Here is a 19645-nt window from a genome sequence, read left to right on the forward strand (position 1 = left end):
TCTGCTGAAGACCAATTCCTCTCCATAACTTTCCTCTAAGAAGCCCTGTCTTGCTCTATAATCTCCCTTACTTCTTACCCTTTCCTGAATTCATTTCTCTTTCTTATTTAAATTTTATAATAGCACCTCTGCCTTTTTACCCCAATATGTCAAAATAGGTGGTTTATCATTTGCCTTTATGAATTTCTACAAAGTATAAGTAGCAATTATGTTTATGAATCTTGACACCTTGCACAGGGCATCTGGGTTTTCCCCACTGTTTTTTTTCTTTTGTCTTTGTTTTGAGACAGTCTAACTATGTAACTCAGGCTAGCCTGAAACCCTGCATCATTCTGCCTTTGCCTCAGCTTCCCACTTGCTGGAATTACGGGACATGCCACCATATCAAAAACATGGAGAGCCAGGCGTGGTGGCACACACCTTTAATCTCAGCACTCAGGAGACATAGGCAGGCAGATTTCTGAGTTCGAGGACAGCCAGGACTACACAGAGAAACCCTGTCTCGAAAAACAAAAACAAAAAAAAACAAACAAAAAAAAAAAAAAAAAAACAAACCATGAAGTTGTAATAAGTTCTCAGGAAGTATTAGAATGAAGACAGTAAGTCCCTAAGCATTTTACAGTATTTGTGTGCATAACATTTGGGTTTTCTCTGATTTCAAACCACCAAAACTCATGCCATATTTCATTATCCTGTAACTAGTCTCCCCACTTTAATTCTTTACTCCCTCTATGTATGCTTATATGTTAATACCAGATTAGTGAAACACCATGCTTTGGAATACCTATAGAAACGTTCAATACCTTCCCATTATCTAAAAAAATATAGTTCAACCTTACTAGTAAGAAAATGATCTTTGGGGAATATAGCCCTATTGATATTAACAAGCTCTATTTTAGAACAAAACATGACTAATAAGTTTAGGGTAGGAGTTAGAGAGATCGCTCAGTCGTTTAAGAGGATATGGGTTCAGTTCCCAGCATCCACATATCTCATTGGCTCACAACTCTCTATAACTCCAGCTCATGGATCTGATGTCCTCTGGCCTTTAAAGTTGCCTGGCACACAGACATGCATGCAGACAAAATACCCATGCACATAAAATCGGACTAATTTATTTTTTAAAATATTTAAGGATAGATGGCAAGCCATCCACCATAGAATCTGCTTCATAGAAAAAGTTCATGTCTATTTAAACTAACAATTTTGTGTGATATTTAAGGTAGAAATTTAAGTATTTGGATATCTTTTTTCTTCACAGTAATTCAATTGAAAGCACTGAACTTTATTGGAACTACAAAGCCAAAGTAAATTGAAAAATATCTGTATTACACTGTTTTCAAAACTCTTTATGCTCTCTTTATAGGTAATATGTAAAGTCAGATGTGCCACTGAACTTGACAAACACAAGTAAGTTTCATGAGTGTCAGATTGTATGTCTAAAAGATCTGTAATTGTAATTTACTTATTTATTTTATGCATATTAGTGTTTTGCCTGCATGTATATCTATGCAACACATGTATGAGCTACAGGCAGTTATGAGCTGTCATGTGGGTGTTAGAAATCCAACCAGGTCTGGAAGAGCAGTCAGTGCCCTTAGCTGCTAAACCATCTCTCCAGTCTCCTACCCCAAGTAAGTATTTCTAACAGCTGGTTGATTAAAGGAGAAAGGAGGGAATTGCTGAGGGTGCCTTTTCAGTCTTACAGAAAATTGAGTCATTGGTCAGTTCAAAGGAAATAGCACAGTAGTTAACTTTCTCCCTTCAGCCGTGATAGCCATGAGGTTCATGCTCATGCCCTCCCTCCCTCCCTCCTTCTTTCTCACTATTATCCCCCCCTCTCCCTTCCCCTCCTGGCTCCTCCTTTCTTCTTCTTGCCACACTATGTGTCCACATATACAAAAGCTAATGCGTATCAGTTTCCTGAGCTAAGCGGTGTTTCTGTACTGGTTACTCTCAGCAGAGGAAACAGAACGTGAGTCCAGAAACCTGAGTTTCAGACCCGGTTCTCCTAACTCAACTCTTCTGTGCTTTGGTTTCCTAAACTATTCTGATTCACGACGTAAGATCATTTCAAGGTCATTTTTTTATTTTAAAGTTCTAAAGCTATTCACTTATTATTTAGTTCAACATTTCACCACATGCTGTAGCCCAGGCTATAATCCCAACACTGGGCAGACTAAGGGAGGAAGACAATTTGGACTGCATAGCAAGACCCTCTCAAAAGTGTTGTTTCATGGAACCTTTCAAACTATTTTTTTTACTTCACTTGTATATTCAAAGTTTTCTTATTACTGATTACAGATTACTTTCCACTTATATTCTATAAATTATTTCCAAGGGTTGAAAGCAATCCAAAGTAGAAGATGCTAGAATGCAAATGTGTTTGGCCTGGGGTTGTTTTCACAAGATGGCTGTTAACTACTACTTGGTACAGACCTTCCTTCCGGGGGTTTTGATGATGAGTGCTTAGGAACGACATGTTCTGTTCCTATGGGTTTTTTTGGTCAAGTTTGAAACATGTTTGCTATAGATAATCAGGTCATAGGCTCAAACATTGTTTAAAACTATTTCTCATAGCTCTTAAAATTGATGAATTAATTAGACACAGCATATTATATTTCCTAGACAAATTTTAAGAACTTGGTAATTATTAGAATAGGAAGGTCAATGCAAATGCACTCTGTAGTTATAAAAATGAAAAAAATCATGATTCCCCATAATGGTGTTAAAATGGCTCAAAACTTTTTCAACTCCACAGATCAGTATTTATTTTTACACATGAGATTATTTATAAGGTAATGACTTAGAGTCTGTGCATCTTGAAATAGTTCATATACTAAGTTCATAATGGCTGGCATGCCAAGTAACTATGGGAGATTATTAAATTTGTGTTTAATGAAATTATAAGCATTTTAAGCTGAAAGAACTCTTGTCCCTGAAATAACACTAATTTCTCAATAGCTTTATAAACATCATATAAACTATCTTTTCTTTCAGAATTCTACTGCATTTGGGCTTTATACTGGCAAGCCTCCTCTTCTTAGCAGTGAACTTGACCTGTGCAATGCTAGTCCATGGCGATGTCCCAGAAAATCAATTGAAATGGACTGTGTTTATTCGAGCATTAATTAACGATAGCCTGTTTATTCTCTGTGCCATCTCTTTAGTTAGTTACATATGCAAAATTACAAAAATGTCATCAGCAAATGTCTACCTCGAATCAAAGGTAAGTATAGTTCTTAAATGTACCTGAAAGTCTAATTTCAAATCCTAATCCTAAGGATCATACCTTAATGGGAAATTGTTGCTTTTTAAAAGAGTACTCTGGAAAGCAGTCACATTTTTACCATGAAAAATAGTTGTAGCAATTAAAAGATGTTCAAATTGGTTGTGAGCATTAGCCTTCAACAGATAAAACATCTCTCCAGCCCAAATTTCAGGTCTTCCTAAACAATTAAGTATTTTTCTGTGACTCTGCACTAGAAGCTAGTCAAATGAAGTAAACTAGAACAAATGTGAATGAATCAACTGCATCTCACTCTCCTCCTGGGACAGTGCTTGGAAGCATTCAGGATGGACCAACATTTGACACACGGTCACGGGCTTTCTTATAGTATAGGCTCTAACAAAACTAGGCTGTCTCAAACCCCTGGGTAGCATTGTTTACCTTTATACCAAAGTTGGGAAAGCACCAAAATCCACATGATGTGTGCCCAGACAGACCTCAAGGGTTTTATGCTGTTAAGACCTAAAGTCCCTATGAGGTTGTCTAAAACACAGAGGTACCTCAGCAGGGCTTCTGCTGTCTCCGTGTGTGCTGTGTATCTGAGACAGGATCAAGCATGCTTCCTTTTGAGGAGCAGGAAATTATGAAAGTGTTGAAGACGCAAACATAGAGTCAGAAAGTGATTAAATATGAAGCCTTTTTAAGTAACAAAAGTCAAGGCTTGTTCCAAAAAGAAAAAAGTATAACACTATAGAACGAACTTAAGATTGTGTCCAGTAAGAGCAGTAGTATTGCTATAAAACGTGCTTACCAGATAATGTGTACATACACTTGGGTTAGCAGAGTACTATACCAGGGAGATAAAATCTCGTTTATTTGTGTGATGGTTAAGAAGTGATATTTCACTCTATATTATGAAGTCCATATGGCACTTGAAACAGTCAGGCTTTTTCCATGTGGTACTTGAAACAGTCATGCCTTGTTTCTTTTTCTTGTTTTAAAAAATAAGTAAATGTCAAGTCACTAAGGAAGAGCCATGGATAAAGATTGTTTTATCACAGTATATATGTGGCATTGAGTATGAGTTTGTAGCTATGTAGATATTGGGGTATAGATATATATCTGAATATATATCACATATATATGTGAATGCATATGCATATATATCATATATAGATGTATACTCTGAAAAACTTAGACAATTTTTTGTTCTCAACCACATTCAGATAGATAGGTAGGTAGGTAGATAGATAGATCGATCTTTATAAATCTTTAAAAGTGACTTATAATCACTTCCCAAAGAATCTCTGCTGCATCCAGGTAGCACATCATCTTGCTTTTACTTTCTCCCTGTAAAATCACTAGCCTCATTTATGTGGGTTTTTTTATTCTCCTCTAACAATATGCGGTAATGGCTGTTTCAGTCAACCAATGCCCTAAATGATCAACCAACCAGTGCCTATCAATCCACTGCCACCAGTTTCACATCAGCTCTCTCAGGAGCCCCAAGAGTGTTTTCTTAAGGCTCAGACTCAGCCTTTTACTTCCCTCTTTCTAGTCTTCTTCCTTTACATACATTGTGATGCTAATCTCTCAGCCGGGTCATAGGTACCTTATCTTCAAATAACATGTAGTGTGCCTCCTGCCCCTACATCCTTGAACCACATCATCCGAAATTGCCTCCCTCTCTTCCTCAGCCTTAGTTACCTCATTTAACCCAGTCTCTGCTCTCCGTCTCTGCAACCAAATCTAGACAAGCTGCCTGACTATCTGACTTGTTCTGAACTTTGGTGTCTGGGAGCTCTTGCCACTTTGTATACATATATTGTATATACATATGTGTAGACTCTAAGTACAGTGAACCCACTTCCCCTTCTGTATCTTTACAAGTCTTTAGAATGTAAACACATTTGTCTCATGAATTAACATGGGTAAGACAATTAACTGAGAAACAGTTGAAGCTCTAGGATCATGGTGCCTGGGTTTTACCAACACATAATTTAACCTCTCTGTAACTGTCTCCATAGCAGTGCAATAAAGATGAGACAGTATTATGTGTGAAATCACAGCATCTAATCTGGCACTAAAAATAGAAATGTTAGCTGTTATTATCTTTATTATTATTCTTTGGCATAGTTCATAGGGAACTTATTAGAAAATTTGAACAAAATTTTTAGATAACAGTTTGGGGAAAGGTTGTTGTTGCAGGAAATCCTGCAACAGGTTGTTCTTGATGTGTATGTTTGTTTGTTTTGTTTTAGCTTTCCATAATATTGTTCATTAGCTGGTTTTATTCCCACCAGGTCAGCAGTCTTCAGCCTGACTGTTAAAGCTTGGCAATATGAAAGAATATAATTTCACTGTTTTAAAAGAAGCAGCAGTGACTATGTGTAGCTCCACAGCAAGGAGCTTGCCCAGTACACAAGGCCTTGGATTTCATCTCCAGCACTGAAACAAACAAACAGCAATAATGTTACCATGATATTTATATTTAGAACCTGGATCAAATATAACTTTATGCCCTTCTTCTTCACTATACCCTAGTAAAGAATCTTATTTTATTAAAAATAGGACTGTATAACATTTTGTTATATATCAAAATTTAACTCTTTCCTGATAGCCCTTGAAGTAATTTTTTTTAAATATCAACTTCTAAATTGTTACTTATCTTCACAAAATTGGACTAAGGGTTTTAGTAATTGCGTCTGCAACTCCCTTTACAGAGAAGGCATTTAAGAGTCTTTCGTGTTCGTTTTTTTAATACTTAATTTATATGTCAAGCAGCTACAGGGGTACTGTGGTTTGATTCTCTTTTTCAAAAAGGATTTTTACTTGCTTTTAAAATAATAGTTACATATGTAGCAGAGAGACCCTTGGTCTGGCGAAGATTATATGCCCCAGTAGAGGGGAATGCCTGGGCCAGGAAGCTGGAGTTGAGTGGGTTGGGGAGCAGGACATAGGGGGGGGTGGGTATAGGGGACTTTCAGAGAGAAAACTAGGAAAGGGGATAGCATTTGAATTGTAAATATAGAAAGTATCTAATAAAAAATTAAAAATAAAATAAAATAGTAGTTTCCAAGAGCCAGGGATGGTAGTACATCTTTAATCCCAGCACTTTGGAGACAGGTACAGGTGGATCTGCTAGCTTGAGGCCAGCTTAAACTATGTGATGAGGCTCTGCTATTTAAAAAAAAAAAATGTAACCAGGCGGTGGTGGCGCACGCCTTTAATCCCAGCATTTGGGAGGCAGAGGCAGGTAGATTTCTGGGTTCGAGGCCAGCCTGGTCTACAGAGTGAGTTCTAGGACAGCCAAGGCTACACAGAGAAACCCTGTCTCAAAAAACTAAAAAAAAAAAAAAGAGAGAGAAAAAATGTTAGTTACCTAGAATTTGAATCATTTATTTCTTGTTTTCCTTTGTTGGTTGGTTGATTGGTTGGTTGGCTGGTTGGTTTACTTTCTTACACACTTAAAGGTACCACCACCTTGTTCTATACATATGTGCTTATATAAACTATAGACATTATTTTATAAACTAATGCAGATTCCTCAAGAACTGTGTGGTGTTTCTCATAACCTTATAATAGTGTAGCAACACCGCTTACTTAACATAAACAAGGAGAGAAGGGAGATGACACAGTGCGTAAGAAGGCTGGCTGCACATGTAGAAGACCAGTGCTGAGAACCCATATCAGGCAGCTTACAACTGCCTGTAACTCAAGGTCCAGAAGGATTCAGTGCCTCTGTTCTCCACAGACACCTGCACCCACATGTACACACAGAGACACACATACACATACACATACACACACACACACACACACACACACACTAATTTAAAAAATAAATATTTAAAAACAAAAAATATTTAGGTTTAGATTTCAGCCATGTCTCATGCATTGCGTGCTTACTTACAAGTCAGTGTTGAGTACACATTATCTCTGTCAGTTCACCTCAAGAAATTTGAAAATCAGATTTCTGTTTTCTTTAGGCCCCCTCAACTTCCATAAATAGTTACCTGTTTTATCCTCTGCTTGCTTTTCCACCAAGATAACTGACCTAAAGTTCCTGTAATCTAGGTTGTTGTCTGAATAAATTCTCACCTGCTAGATTCACAAGTTTGTTTGTCAGAAATATGACCTAAATGGTGTACAGTCTATTTCACCTTGTAATATGTATTTTGCGCTCAACTCTATCTAAATCAGTGAAGTTTTTAATTAAGCCTAAGTAATACTCTGGAATAGTTGTCTTTTTCTGTCCTAGACTGTGACAGACACCATGCTCTGGCCTACATCAAGATATTTAAAAGAATTTTCTTAAAAGGAAGGTTTGTTCTAGGGGCTGGAGAGGCCACTCCTGAGCTCCTGAGTTCCATCCTCAGTTCCGTGTCACTGTTCAGAACCAGCTCCAGGAGATCTGTGCTCTCTCTGACCTCTGCAGGTAGCTACACATACATGTGGTGTATATTCGTGCACGCCTACACGCATATGAATAACAGTAAAGAGGCTTTGTTCTGGTGAGTGCTAGATGGCTCCGCCAGTACTTGGTGCCAAGCCTGACAATGTGAGTTTGGTCCCCAAATCCACATGGTGGGAAGAGAGTAAACCATGCAGTGCTGTATGTGCTTAAGAAAACACACATTAATAGGTAAATAAGTATTTGAAAACTTTTAAAGTCATCAGTGTGTGCTGTGTTCGTGTTGATGGTGTTAATTACACAGACTCTCCAAAAAAAGATTTTTTTTTTCATTTTTAACACCAAAAGGAAAAAAAGTCACTGATTAAAATTCTTTCCTCAGGTTAGTATGTCTCCCATTCAGAAACAAACATGTGGCTAGCCCCTATCAATTTTCAAAAGACCTTATTTTGTGGACTTCTGCTCTGGTTCTACCTCTGTCTTATTTCATCTCATTCTTCTCTACCCACAAACATATTCTCATGTGTATTTTTAACCTCTGTGCACCTCTGTAGCTTCTGATTATTTGCAACTAGAGAGATGTACATTTAAAATAAGATGAGATATACCTTTGGGAATGTTATATTTCTTCCTTGGATATGTCTTTTTTTAATTACTATAGAAAGACCTGAGGGACAGTATATTTTAGGAACAAGGAGGAGAAACTTGAGGTTGAGAGAGAAGGATGTAAATCCTGTTCATCTGGCTTTGCCTAAGTGTGACCTTGGGCAAGTAATAGTCTCTGAGCTTAAATATCCTTCACTTACCTGATGGGTCCCTTCACAGCACACAAGAACCAATAGCTCCTGCGTGCACAACAGACTTGCTGAGTCAGCAAAGATACCCCCACCCTTTTTTTTGACAATAGCCTCAAAGAAAAAATACCTTGGAATACTGCTTGTGAAGGAAGCGAAAGCTGTCTACACTGAAAACTTTAAGGCTCTGAAAAAAGAAACTGAAGACAACACATGACAAAAACAGAAACAAAACTTGCTGTGTTCCTGGATGGCAGATCCAATGTTGTGAAACTAACTACACTACCAAGAGCAGTCTACTAATTCAGAAGAATCCTCACCAAAATTCCAATGACATTCTTCACAGAAACAGAGAAAACTATAAATCCATTTGGTGGCAACACAAAAGACCAAGTAGACAAAACTAAGCAGAAGAAACACAAACAGAGCCACCACATTTCCTAACCTCAAATTACACTACAGAGCCATAGTGATAAAGATATTGTGCTTCAGGAATAAAATCAAACATGTAGACCAATGAACTATTACAGAAGATCCAGATATAAATTACATAGCTGTGGACATCTAACTTTTGACAAAATTATTTCCTAAATATACTAAAAAAGAGAGAACCTGGCAAGACTAGATATCCACCTATAGAATGAAGTTAGATCTCATCTTTTTATCCTGCACAAAAATCAGTACAAAGTGGATCCTTAATTTAAAGCTAGAAACATGGAAACTGCTATAATAAAACACTTCAGGACATAAGTATAGGCAACAGATTTCTAAGTAGAGCTGACCTACACAGGAAAACTCAAAAGCACCAAGAATTGACAAATGAGACTGTTTGAATTTTTAAAAACTTATGCACAGAAAGACTACCAGCAGAAAAAACAAGCAGCCTATAAAATGGGAGAAAATCTTTGCCAGTATGCCTGAGACATGGATTTAACATCTAGACTATATAAAAACCATGAGAATTAGAATACCAGAAAAACAGAACCGAAGGATGGGGAATAGGCCAATGACCAACACATAGTTTGCAAAAGAAGAGACAAAAATGGCCAATACTTTTTGAATGGTGGGCATCTCTGACCATTATAGAAATGCAAATTAAAACTACTTTGTGATTTCATCTCTTCTTTTCATATAGTAAGAAGGGAAAACATCAAGAAAACAAACAGCAAGCAAATGCCACAGAGGATATAGGGGAAGGGGAACCTTTATGCACTACTGGTGTGAGTGAGGACTTCATTATGCTAATCAGTATGGAGTCTTCTCAAGAATTAATACATAAACCATATGACCCAGCAATATCACTTCTGGGCATATACCCAGAGGATGCCACATTCTACTGCAGAGACACTTGTCCATCTGTGTTTAGTTAGGGTTGCTCTGTTTAGCACAGCAAGGAAATAAGATTAACCTAGGTGTACATCAGCAGGTAAATAAATAATGAAAATACATAATACATACATGTAAGTGTGATTTTATTCAGCTATAAAGAAAATTTGAATTTGCAGGAAGATGGATTAAATTGGAAAACATTTTAAGTCTGGTACCTAAATCTCAGAAGGAAAATACAGCATGTTCTCTCAGATGGGCATCGTAGCCTTTAACTATTGAATATGCAAATCCAGATGGGAGAAAATGTGGATAAAGGCCTAGAAACTGGAAAGGGATCTGTGCGACTGGAACAGAGGCCCTAAGGGAGGAGTGGAAGGAGAAAAAGGAAAAAAATGGGTAACAATATTTTCTTTTAAAAATTAGAAGATTGACATGCTGTACTCTTCAAGTCTCCTTAATGTCTGACTTGGTAGAAGACATCTGGGTTTTCATGTGTGCACCTGCATTCACTGTGTTAGGATATGTTATTCAGATTGAAATAAATTCAGAAAATCTAACTTTACACAATTAGGCATTTAGAAAAAAAAAGAACTTTTTTTTTTTAAAAAAATCAGATAATTGTGAACATTTTATATAACACTATACCAAAACTGAGAAGTGGAACTTTCTGGAAGATTAGCTTTCATGAAAAATCTAAAGCGATGAGTGACTTTTTGTTAGTCTGCATTATACTTGGAAGTTTTTTTATGAGCTTATGCTTTGATCATTTGGAAAAAAGTTGTCACAGATCTTCAAAATGTTGTATTTAGCAGATGAGCAGCTTGGTCTTCATGTGGATTCCCCTTTTCCCCCAACAACTGGAGCAGGGGCTGTCCCTGAGCCTGCCTAAAACAGGCTGCCTTGACTGGCCTCAGTAGGAGAGAATGTGCTTAGTCCCACAGTGACTTGATGTGCTGGAGAGAAGGGATATGGGAGGTTGGCACCCAGAGGGAAGATGGGATGGGGGAAGACTTGCGAGAGGGTGTACTGGGTGAAAAGGAGGGGCTGGTATTGGGTTGTAAAGTGAATAAATAAAATTTTTAAAAGTTAAATTCTATCTACAAAAAAATGTTGTTTTTCATAAAGTTGAGTCCCAAATCACATATGTTAGTCCCTCACCATCTCATTAGGAAGGTCTAGTTTGTAGAAAACATTGCACAAGAGTGCAAGTGTGTATAATTTCCCAGAATCTAATTTACACTTGAAAGTTCTCACTTAATTGGTAACTTTTTTATTTAAAAAATGTATTTTGTACACATAAAAAAAAAATACAACTGCACACCAAGTCTGAATAGCCAATGTTTGCCTGCTAAAGTTGTCTGACAAGTAAAAAGTATCATCCTATGGGGGGTGACTACGTCTACTTCCAAATCAATTAATCATGTAAGTGGCTTCTCCAGGACAGCCACAGTGTTTCCATATGAAAAAGAAGTGCTCTAGGGGCACAGATCATCCTGTGATGTGGATTATTAAATAAACAAGTCCTCTAGGGTCAAAGTTTAAATATTTTTACTGTTTCATCAAGGTTATTATTAAAATGTTGCTTACCTAAAATCCTGGCACTTGGGAGGCAGAGGGAAAAATCAGGAATTCTGGCCAGTCTCAGATTCAAAGAGCATTTGAGACCAACCTGGGCTCTCTGAGACACTGCCTCAAAGAATTCTTTTTTTTTTTTAAGATTTNTTTATTTATTATATGTAAGTACACTGTACTTGTCTTCAGACACTCCAGAAGAGGGCATCAGATCTTGTTACATATGGTTGTGAGCCACCATGTGGTTGCTGGGATTTGAACTCAGGACCTTCAGAAGAACAGTCAGTGCTCTTAACCACTGAGCCATCTCTCCAGCCCAAACAAAGAATTCTTAAATTCTCAGTTTTAACCAGGAATGCATGTACTGAAGGGTAGAGTCACCATAAAACAACTTACATTTGAGGCCTAAACAAAACAAAACAACAAAAACACATTTTATTGGATCTTCATTTATGGGAAAAATTATAAAAACAGTATTTGACATTTAAAACATTCATCATACCTGCATTTAAATTTCAATTCCTTTTGCATTAAGCTCTGAATGATTGGTCTCAAAAAGATGCTGCAGCTTAACTTGGACCATAGTACTATTCAAAAAATGTTCTGTTGCAGAAGACATAAAAGGTAAACTCTCAAATTTTATAAGATCTATTGAAAGATAGTTGTCATTATTTTGTTTGTTTGTTTCTTAATAACAGCTTTGTGTCGTTCCTTTGGGGCAGATTGAAGGAATCTCGGTGACTCATAGCTCTCTGACACCTTCATCTTTCTTAGTAGCTTTCTTTGGTAGGGCAGCTCTTGTTGAAGACAGCATTCATTAATTTTTCTTTTTTAAACACTTTTGAAAGTATCTTATTTGTGTTTGTGGTACATGTAGGCATATTTGTGTGAGGACTCATTCCTGTGTACGTGCAGACATGTTTAAGATACAGCACACGTGAGACACGAAGGCTAGTTCTGTCAGTGCATGCCTTCCTCTGCTTCAGACACAGCCTCTTTATTGTTCGCCTCTGCATTCACCAAGCTAGCTAGCCCTCAGAATCCTGAACTTAGATTTCTGGGTTTATGCAGCAAGTATGGTACCAGAGCCATCTCCTGAGGCCAGACTGTATCATGTGAACCATTCTTAAACACATAGCCATTGCCCTTAGGTCCATTCAGAGTGTTACACAGTCATCCCCTCTATCCATTCCCAGAACATTTCTCTCACTACACACCGAAACTCTGTACCCATGACTCCCCATTCCCAAGCCAATGATACACCTTTAAGTATGAAATGCACATTTTATTGTAGAGATTTATTTTTCGAGTCAAAACTTGAAAGAGTTTCTCTGTGTAGCTGTGGTTGTCCTGGAACTCTGTAAACCAGACTGGGCTCAGACTCACAGATCCACCTACCTCTGCCTCCTGAGTACTGGGATTAAAGGTGTGCACCACCACTGCCTGGCTCAAATTAATTGTGAATTTTTTAAGGCAAGGGAGACAGATCCATGGGTCAGAGCACTTGCATACAAGGAAAGGTAAGGTCCTGGGATCAAGTCCTCAGAACCCTTGTAAAACAGGTTGGGATAGGGCATCTGTCATCCCCAGTTTTTTGTTGTTGTTTTTTTTTTTTAATGGGAGACACAGCAGGGCAGTATCTGGAAGCTGGACAGCCAGTGAGCCTGGTGTAAGTGGCAAAACAACAAAAAAGAGACCTCATCTTAGGCAAGGCAGAAAGAAGGCAAGCTGACACCAAAGGCTTCCTCCAACCTCCATACAGTGTACACCGTGGTGTTCACATACCCACACTCAGACAAGTAAGCATAAGTATTACACACATTGTACAGGCATGCATGCAGCATACACACAATGGAGAAAAACAATATAATCATTTTAGAAGACTCAGAAAAAGTATTTGACAAGAGTCAGTACCCATCATGATTTTAAGATTTTAAAAGACATTCAGTTAATAAGTAATAGAGGAAATTGCTTCTGTTTCAAAAAAAAGAAATCTATTTTGGTGGTGGTGCACGCCTTTAATCCCAGCACTTGGGAGGCAGAGGCAGGTGGATTTATGAGTTCGAGGCCAGCCTGGTCTACAGAGTGAGTTCCAGGATAGCCAGGGCTATACAGAGAAACCCTGTCTCGAAAAAAAACAAAAAAATCTATTTTGAGGGTGGAGAGATGGCTCAGAGATTAAGCATAATGACTGTTCTTCTAAAGGTCCTGAGTTCAATTCCCAGTAACCACATGGTGGCTCACAACCATCTGTAATGGTATCTGATGCCCTCTTTTGGTGTGTCTGAAGAGAGCAACTGTGTACTTGTATACATAAAATAAATCTTTTTTTAAAAAGAAATCTGTTTTTAAAGTATAAAATCAGTATCCTACTTAAATATTATAATCAATAACCAACATAATTATTAAATGTTCTGACCCTAAGACCAAGAATAAAGGAAATATATTGGTAGATTTTTGAGAATGTAATTGTATTTAATATACCAAGAAATACAAATGAAAGATATAAAATTGGGAATTACATAGACATATCCCCAAGTGTAGTGGCAGAAACCCATAATCCTAATATCTGGGTGGCTGAAGTAGGAATATTTAGAGTACAGGACCAGCCTTGTGCAGGGCTACATAATGAGACCTTGTCTCAAAAGTAAGGGACAGAGGGGAGGCTAAGTGATCATAAATCCCTTTAGTCTGCTTTTATCAAGGATGTACTTTTCCTTTGCTAGATAATTCTGCTGGATATAGTATTCTGGGTTGGCAGTTAGTGTTCAGAACGTGAAATACACCATTGCAAGATCTGGTTATCTATCCTACTGGATAATATGTTGTTATAGGTCTACCTTTACATGTGACTATCTCTCCCAGGCCATTTTCCATATACTTTTTATTGTTCTGTATATTTAATGTTTTAATTATAATATGGAAGTCTCTTGGAATTTGTCTACTTGATATCCTTGACACCTCATCTATGTAGGTTGGCGTCTCTGTTCCTGACTATGGGGAATCTTCTGATTCTTTTAAATTTTTTTCCTATGCCATTAGAAGGAGAGTCTATAACCCATAAATTTGTTCTTTTCCCTGTCACTTCTCAGAATTGCTACCTTGTCCTTACTGTTTTATCCGTGTCCTTGCTGGATTGTCTTGGTGCCTCTTCTTGTCTGCAGACTCGGAGTCTGTTCTATCCTTGATCCATCCATTGCTGAGGCTTTGCACAGGGTTTGTATTTGACTGTAGTTTGTTTTGGTGGTCGTGGTTGCTGTTGTTGTTTATTTCTAGACTTAGACTGGCTTTTCTTTGATATATTCTTCAGCTATTTTGCTGAATTGCTCTTGCGTTCCGTCCATATCTTTCCTTGTTAGGCTGTTCATGTCTTTAACCTGCCTATAATTGTTATCTTGAGTTCTTGGGTTTTCACCCAATTTACTCTTAAGTAGATGTCGTTGCTGTAGGGATAAGTCATCTTTGGAGGAGCTAGGTTATCTGGATTTTTGTATTTCTTGTGTTACACTGGGACTTATGCTTCTTGTGTTATTTGCTTGACTTATTTTTATGAACTATATTTTTTTTCATTTGAACTATTTGTAGTGTTCAAGTGAGAGTTCCATATGGTAGTACAGATATCTGATGTATCCTCTGTATTGTTCTCTAAGTAGGATATAAACTGAGTGACCATCACCACTGGGAAATTTTCATAATAACCAGTAAATAGCAATGACCCCTCTTTCACTTCCATAACTGTTGGAGGATGAACAGATAAGGACCATATGGCACATGCTTAGATTTGACTAAATCTCCATCTTATTTTTTGTGACAGGGTCTCTTGCTGAACCTGGAACTCGCCCATCTGGCAAAAGTAACACAGGCCCCAGGAATTCTGCCTCCAGCTTTGCAGCCACAGGATTACAGGCCTAGTGCAGCTGTGCACAGATTCTCAAGTGGGTGCTCGGAATTGAACTCTTGTTCTCATAATGAACACAGCAAGCAATTAACTAACTGAAACATTTCCCCATAAGTTTACTTTAAAACTAAATATGAACAAGACATTAACTTACTAAGTCATATACTTCAATGTGCACAGATTTCTACATGTAATATTTTGTAATGCTTTTTCTTAAGAGCTCTTTACTAAGTTCTAGTATCTCATTTAAATTTTTCTTGGAGTTTGTTTGGTTGGTTAATTTATTTATTGACATCCCAAATTCTGCCTCCTCCTAGTTCCCTCCTCACAGAGTCCCTCCCCAATCCTCCATCCCCTTCTGTGAGAGGGTGGGGCCTCTCCTGAGTATCCCCCTATCCTGGTGGATGAAGTCCCTGCAGGATTCGACACATCCTCTCCCACTGAGGCCAGACATGGCAGCTCTGTTGAGGATTGGATTCCACAGTCAGGCTACAGCTTTAGGGACAGCCCCCACTCCAGTTGTTGGGGGACCCACATGAAGACTAAGCTGCACATCTGCTATGTGAGGTAGCCTCTGAGAGGTTCCAGAGCTCCAGGTTAGTTGACTCTGTTGATCTTCCTGTGGAGTTCCTAACTCTTTTGGGGCCCTCAATCCTTCCTCCTACTTTTCCATAACAGTCCCAGACCTCCATCCAATGTTTGGCTGTGGGTATATGCATCTGTGTCAGCCAACTGATGGTTAGAGCCTCTCAGATAACAGCATGTTCCTGTCTACAAGTGTAACAGAGTATCATTAATCGTGCCACGGATTGGTGCTTGCCCATGGGATGGGTTTCAAGTTGAGCTGGTTATTGGTTGGCCATTCCTTCAGTCTCTGCTCCATCTTTACCCCTACATTTCTTTTAGACAGGACAGATTTGGGGTTGAAAGTTTTGTGGGTGGGTTGGTGTCTTAGTCAGGGTTTCTATTCCTGCACAAACATCATGACCAAGAAGCAAGTTGAGGAGGAAAGGGTTTATTCAGCTTACATTTCCACATTGCTGTTCATTACTTAAGGAAGTCAGGACTGGAACTCAAGCAGGTCAGGAAGCAGGAGCTGATGATGAGGCCATGGAGGGATGTTTCTTACTGGCTTGCTTCCCCTGGCTTGCTCAGCCTGCTCTCTTATAGAACCCAAGACTACCAGCCCAGGGATGGCACCACCCATAAGGGGCCCTTCCCCCTTGATATTGAGACAATGCCCCACAGCTGGATCTCATGGAGGCATTTCCCCAACTGAAGCTCCTTTCCTTATGATATCTCCTGCCTGTGTCAAGTTGACACACAAAACCAGCCAGTACAGTTGGTGTCCTTATCCCTTTACTGGAGTCCTGCCTGGCTACAGGAAGTGGCCTCTTGAGGTTCCATGTCCTCACAGGTAGGCATCTCTACTAATGTTACTCACATTGACTCCAGGGAGCATTCCCAATCCCAGGTCTCTGAGCCTTCCTAGAGATCCCCCCCATCCCATTCACCTACCATCCCCTTACCCCCATACCCTGCAGCTGCAGATTTCCATTCATTCTCCTGGCCCTAGATCCGGTCTCTCCTCACATCTGCTCCTGACCTCACATTCCCCTCCCCCTTCTCTCCCACTCAGTTCCCTCCCTCCCTCTGCCTCCTATGGCTATTCCCCCTTCTAAGTGAGATTCAAGCATCCTTGCTTGAACCTTCCTTCTTGTTTAACTTCTTTGGGTCTGTGGGGTGTAGCATGGGTATCCTGTATTTTATGGCTAATATCCACTTATCAGTAAGTACATACCATGCATGTCATTTTGGGTCTGAGTTACCTCACTCAGAATAATATTTTCTAGTTCCATCCATTTGCCTGCAAAAATTCGTGATGTCCTTGTTAATAGCTGAATAGTATTACATTCTGTAAATGAACCACATTTTCTGTATCCGTTCTTCGGTTGAAGGACATTTGGGTTGTTTTCAGTTCCTGGCTGTTATAAATAAAGCTGCTATAAACATAGTAGGACACCTGTTCTTGTGATATGGTGGAACATCTTTTGGGTATATTCCCAGGAGCAGTATAGCTGAGTCCTCAGGTAGAACTATTTCCAGTTTTCTAAGAAACCACCAGATTGATTTCCAGAGTAGTTGTACAAGTTTGCAATTCGACCAGCAATGGAGGAGTGTTCCTCTTTTCCACATCCTCTCTGAGATGTGCTGTCACCTGAGTTTTCAATCTTAACCTTTCTGATTGGTGTAAGGTGGAATCTCAGGGTCATTTTGATTTGCATTTCTCTGGTGACTACAGATGTTGAAGATTTCTTTAAGTGATTTTCAGCCATTTGAGATTTTTCTGTTGAGAATTCTGTTTAGCCCTGTACCCCATTTTTAATTGGGTTATTTGGTTTTTTGGAGTCTTAACTTCTTGAGTTCTTTATATATTTTGGATATTAGCCCTCTATAAGATGTAGGGTTAGTGATTTCCCAATTTGGAGGCTGCTGTTTTGTCCTATTGACAGTGTCCTTTGCCTTACAGAAGCTTTTCAGTTTCATGAGGTTCCATTTGTCAATTGTTTATCTTAGACCCTGAGCCATTGGTGTTCTGTTCAGGAAATTGTCTCCTGTACCAATGCATTCAAGGATATTTCCCAATTTCTATTAGATTTAGTGTATCTGGTTTTATGTTGAGGTCATTGATCCAGTTGGACTTGAGTTTTGTGCAGGGTAATAAATACAGATCTATTTGAATTCTTCTACATGTAGACATCCCATTAGACTAGCACCATTTGTTGAAGATGCTTTCTTTTTTTCACTTTATGGCTTTGGCTTCTTTGTCAAAAATCAAGCATCCATAGGTATGTGGGTTTATTCTTCACATGTTTGATTGTGTTTTTCTGTATTTCTTTAAGAGATTTATTTTTATCCTCTTTAAAGGACTCTATCATCTTCATGAGATGAGATTTAAGGTCACAGTCTTACTCTTTAGGTTTATTAGGATGTCCAGCGCTTGATGTACTAGGAGAGCTGGATTCTGATAGTAGCATATTGCATTAGCTTCTGTCAATTATGTTCTTGTGCTTGCCTTTTGCCATCTTGTTGTCTCCGGAGTTTGCTGGACTGGTAGTCCCTGGGTGTCCAAGGTTGAGCAGGCCTCCTGGGAGGCAGGCAGAGCTATGGGGTGGGGAGCAGTGTGCTGATCAGAGATTGCAGGTGGAAGTGTGTACTAGAAGAAAGATGGAGCTCCAGTAGGGTAGGGCAGAGTTCAAAGCTGTTGAGCTTGCTGGAGTCAGGTCGGGGTAAGAGGGTTAGACATAGAGATCTCACTTGAGTGTCCCAGGTTGGAGCAGGACTCCTGGGCTTATGATTTTTTTTTAATTAATTTGGTCTCAAAATTTGTGTGAAAAAGCAAAGAACATAAAATAAAATAGTGGAGGGGTCTGTAATTTTGGGGGGCAATGAAAGTTTCCTGTAGTTGTAATGTTCATTATGGTTCGGTTCATGATTGTAGATGACTGCTGCGCACTTACTAGTGAAGACAAGACCATTTCATGTAAAATTAAATACTCATGTGTAGCTAATAGATACTGTATTTAATAGTGCAGAGAGTAACACCAAAAAGGAAGATTTATGATTTATGGCTGTGAAACTTATTCAAAAAGCTGCAGTAATTTAGAATGTGCTACTAGCCTAAGAATAAACAAGTAGACCAACAGAACAGAATTGACAGTGTGGAAATAGAATAACAAAGTTGTGCCATCTAATTGTTGACAAATGAGGCAATAACATGCAGTGGAAAAGATAACCCATTCAATAAATGGTGCTGGCAAAACTGCATGTGCCTCCACAGAAGAATGAATACAGATTCAGTCTTGTCAAGAAGATGACTTAAAATCTGAGATGATAAAACTGTCAGAAGAAACAGGGACTGCTTTTCAGAAGACACTGTGGTAGGAAAGGGCATCCTGAACAGAATCTCAGCAGCACAGAAAGAAGCCCCAGGTGTCAACAACTGAAATTTAAAATTTTCCACCAGCAAAGGAAACTATCAACAGTGCACACAGCAGCCCAGAAATGGGTGAAATTTTTCACCAGCTATACTTCAAGTAGGGGCTAATGCCACATGAAGGCTCACAACCATCTGTGCAACTACACTGTACTCATCATATACATTAAATAAAAATCTTTAAAGCAGCATTCCATTAAAAATGTTTTTTTAAAAAAGAAAAATCAAGGGCTGGTGAGATGGCTCAGCAGGTAAGAGCACCCGTCTGCTCTTCCAAAGGTCCTAAGTTCAAATCCCAGCAACCACATGGTGGCTCACAACCATCCATAACAAGATCTGGCGCCCTCTTCTGGAGTATCTGAAGACAGCTACAGTATACTTACATATAATAAATAAATAAATCTTTAAAAAA

General features: G+C 38.7%; 1 protein-coding gene across 1 annotated transcript in view; it reads left to right on the forward strand.

The window, feature by feature from the left end:
* The window catches only part of Gpr137c (G protein-coupled receptor 137C), a 52568-nt gene that overhangs the window by 23368 nt on the left and 9555 nt on the right, over positions 1–19645 (forward strand). Inside the window, exons 2-3 of the mRNA XM_021203512.2 lie at positions 1367–1410; positions 3001–3229. Of these exons, the coding sequence (XP_021059171.1) occupies positions 1367–1410; positions 3001–3229 (273 nt within the window). The remainder of the gene's footprint in view (positions 1–1366; positions 1411–3000; positions 3230–19645) is intronic.

The sequence above is a fragment of the Mus pahari genome, chromosome 8 (assembly GCF_900095145.1).
Source record: "Mus pahari chromosome 8, PAHARI_EIJ_v1.1, whole genome shotgun sequence".
NCBI lineage: Eukaryota > Metazoa > Chordata > Mammalia > Rodentia > Muridae > Mus > Mus pahari.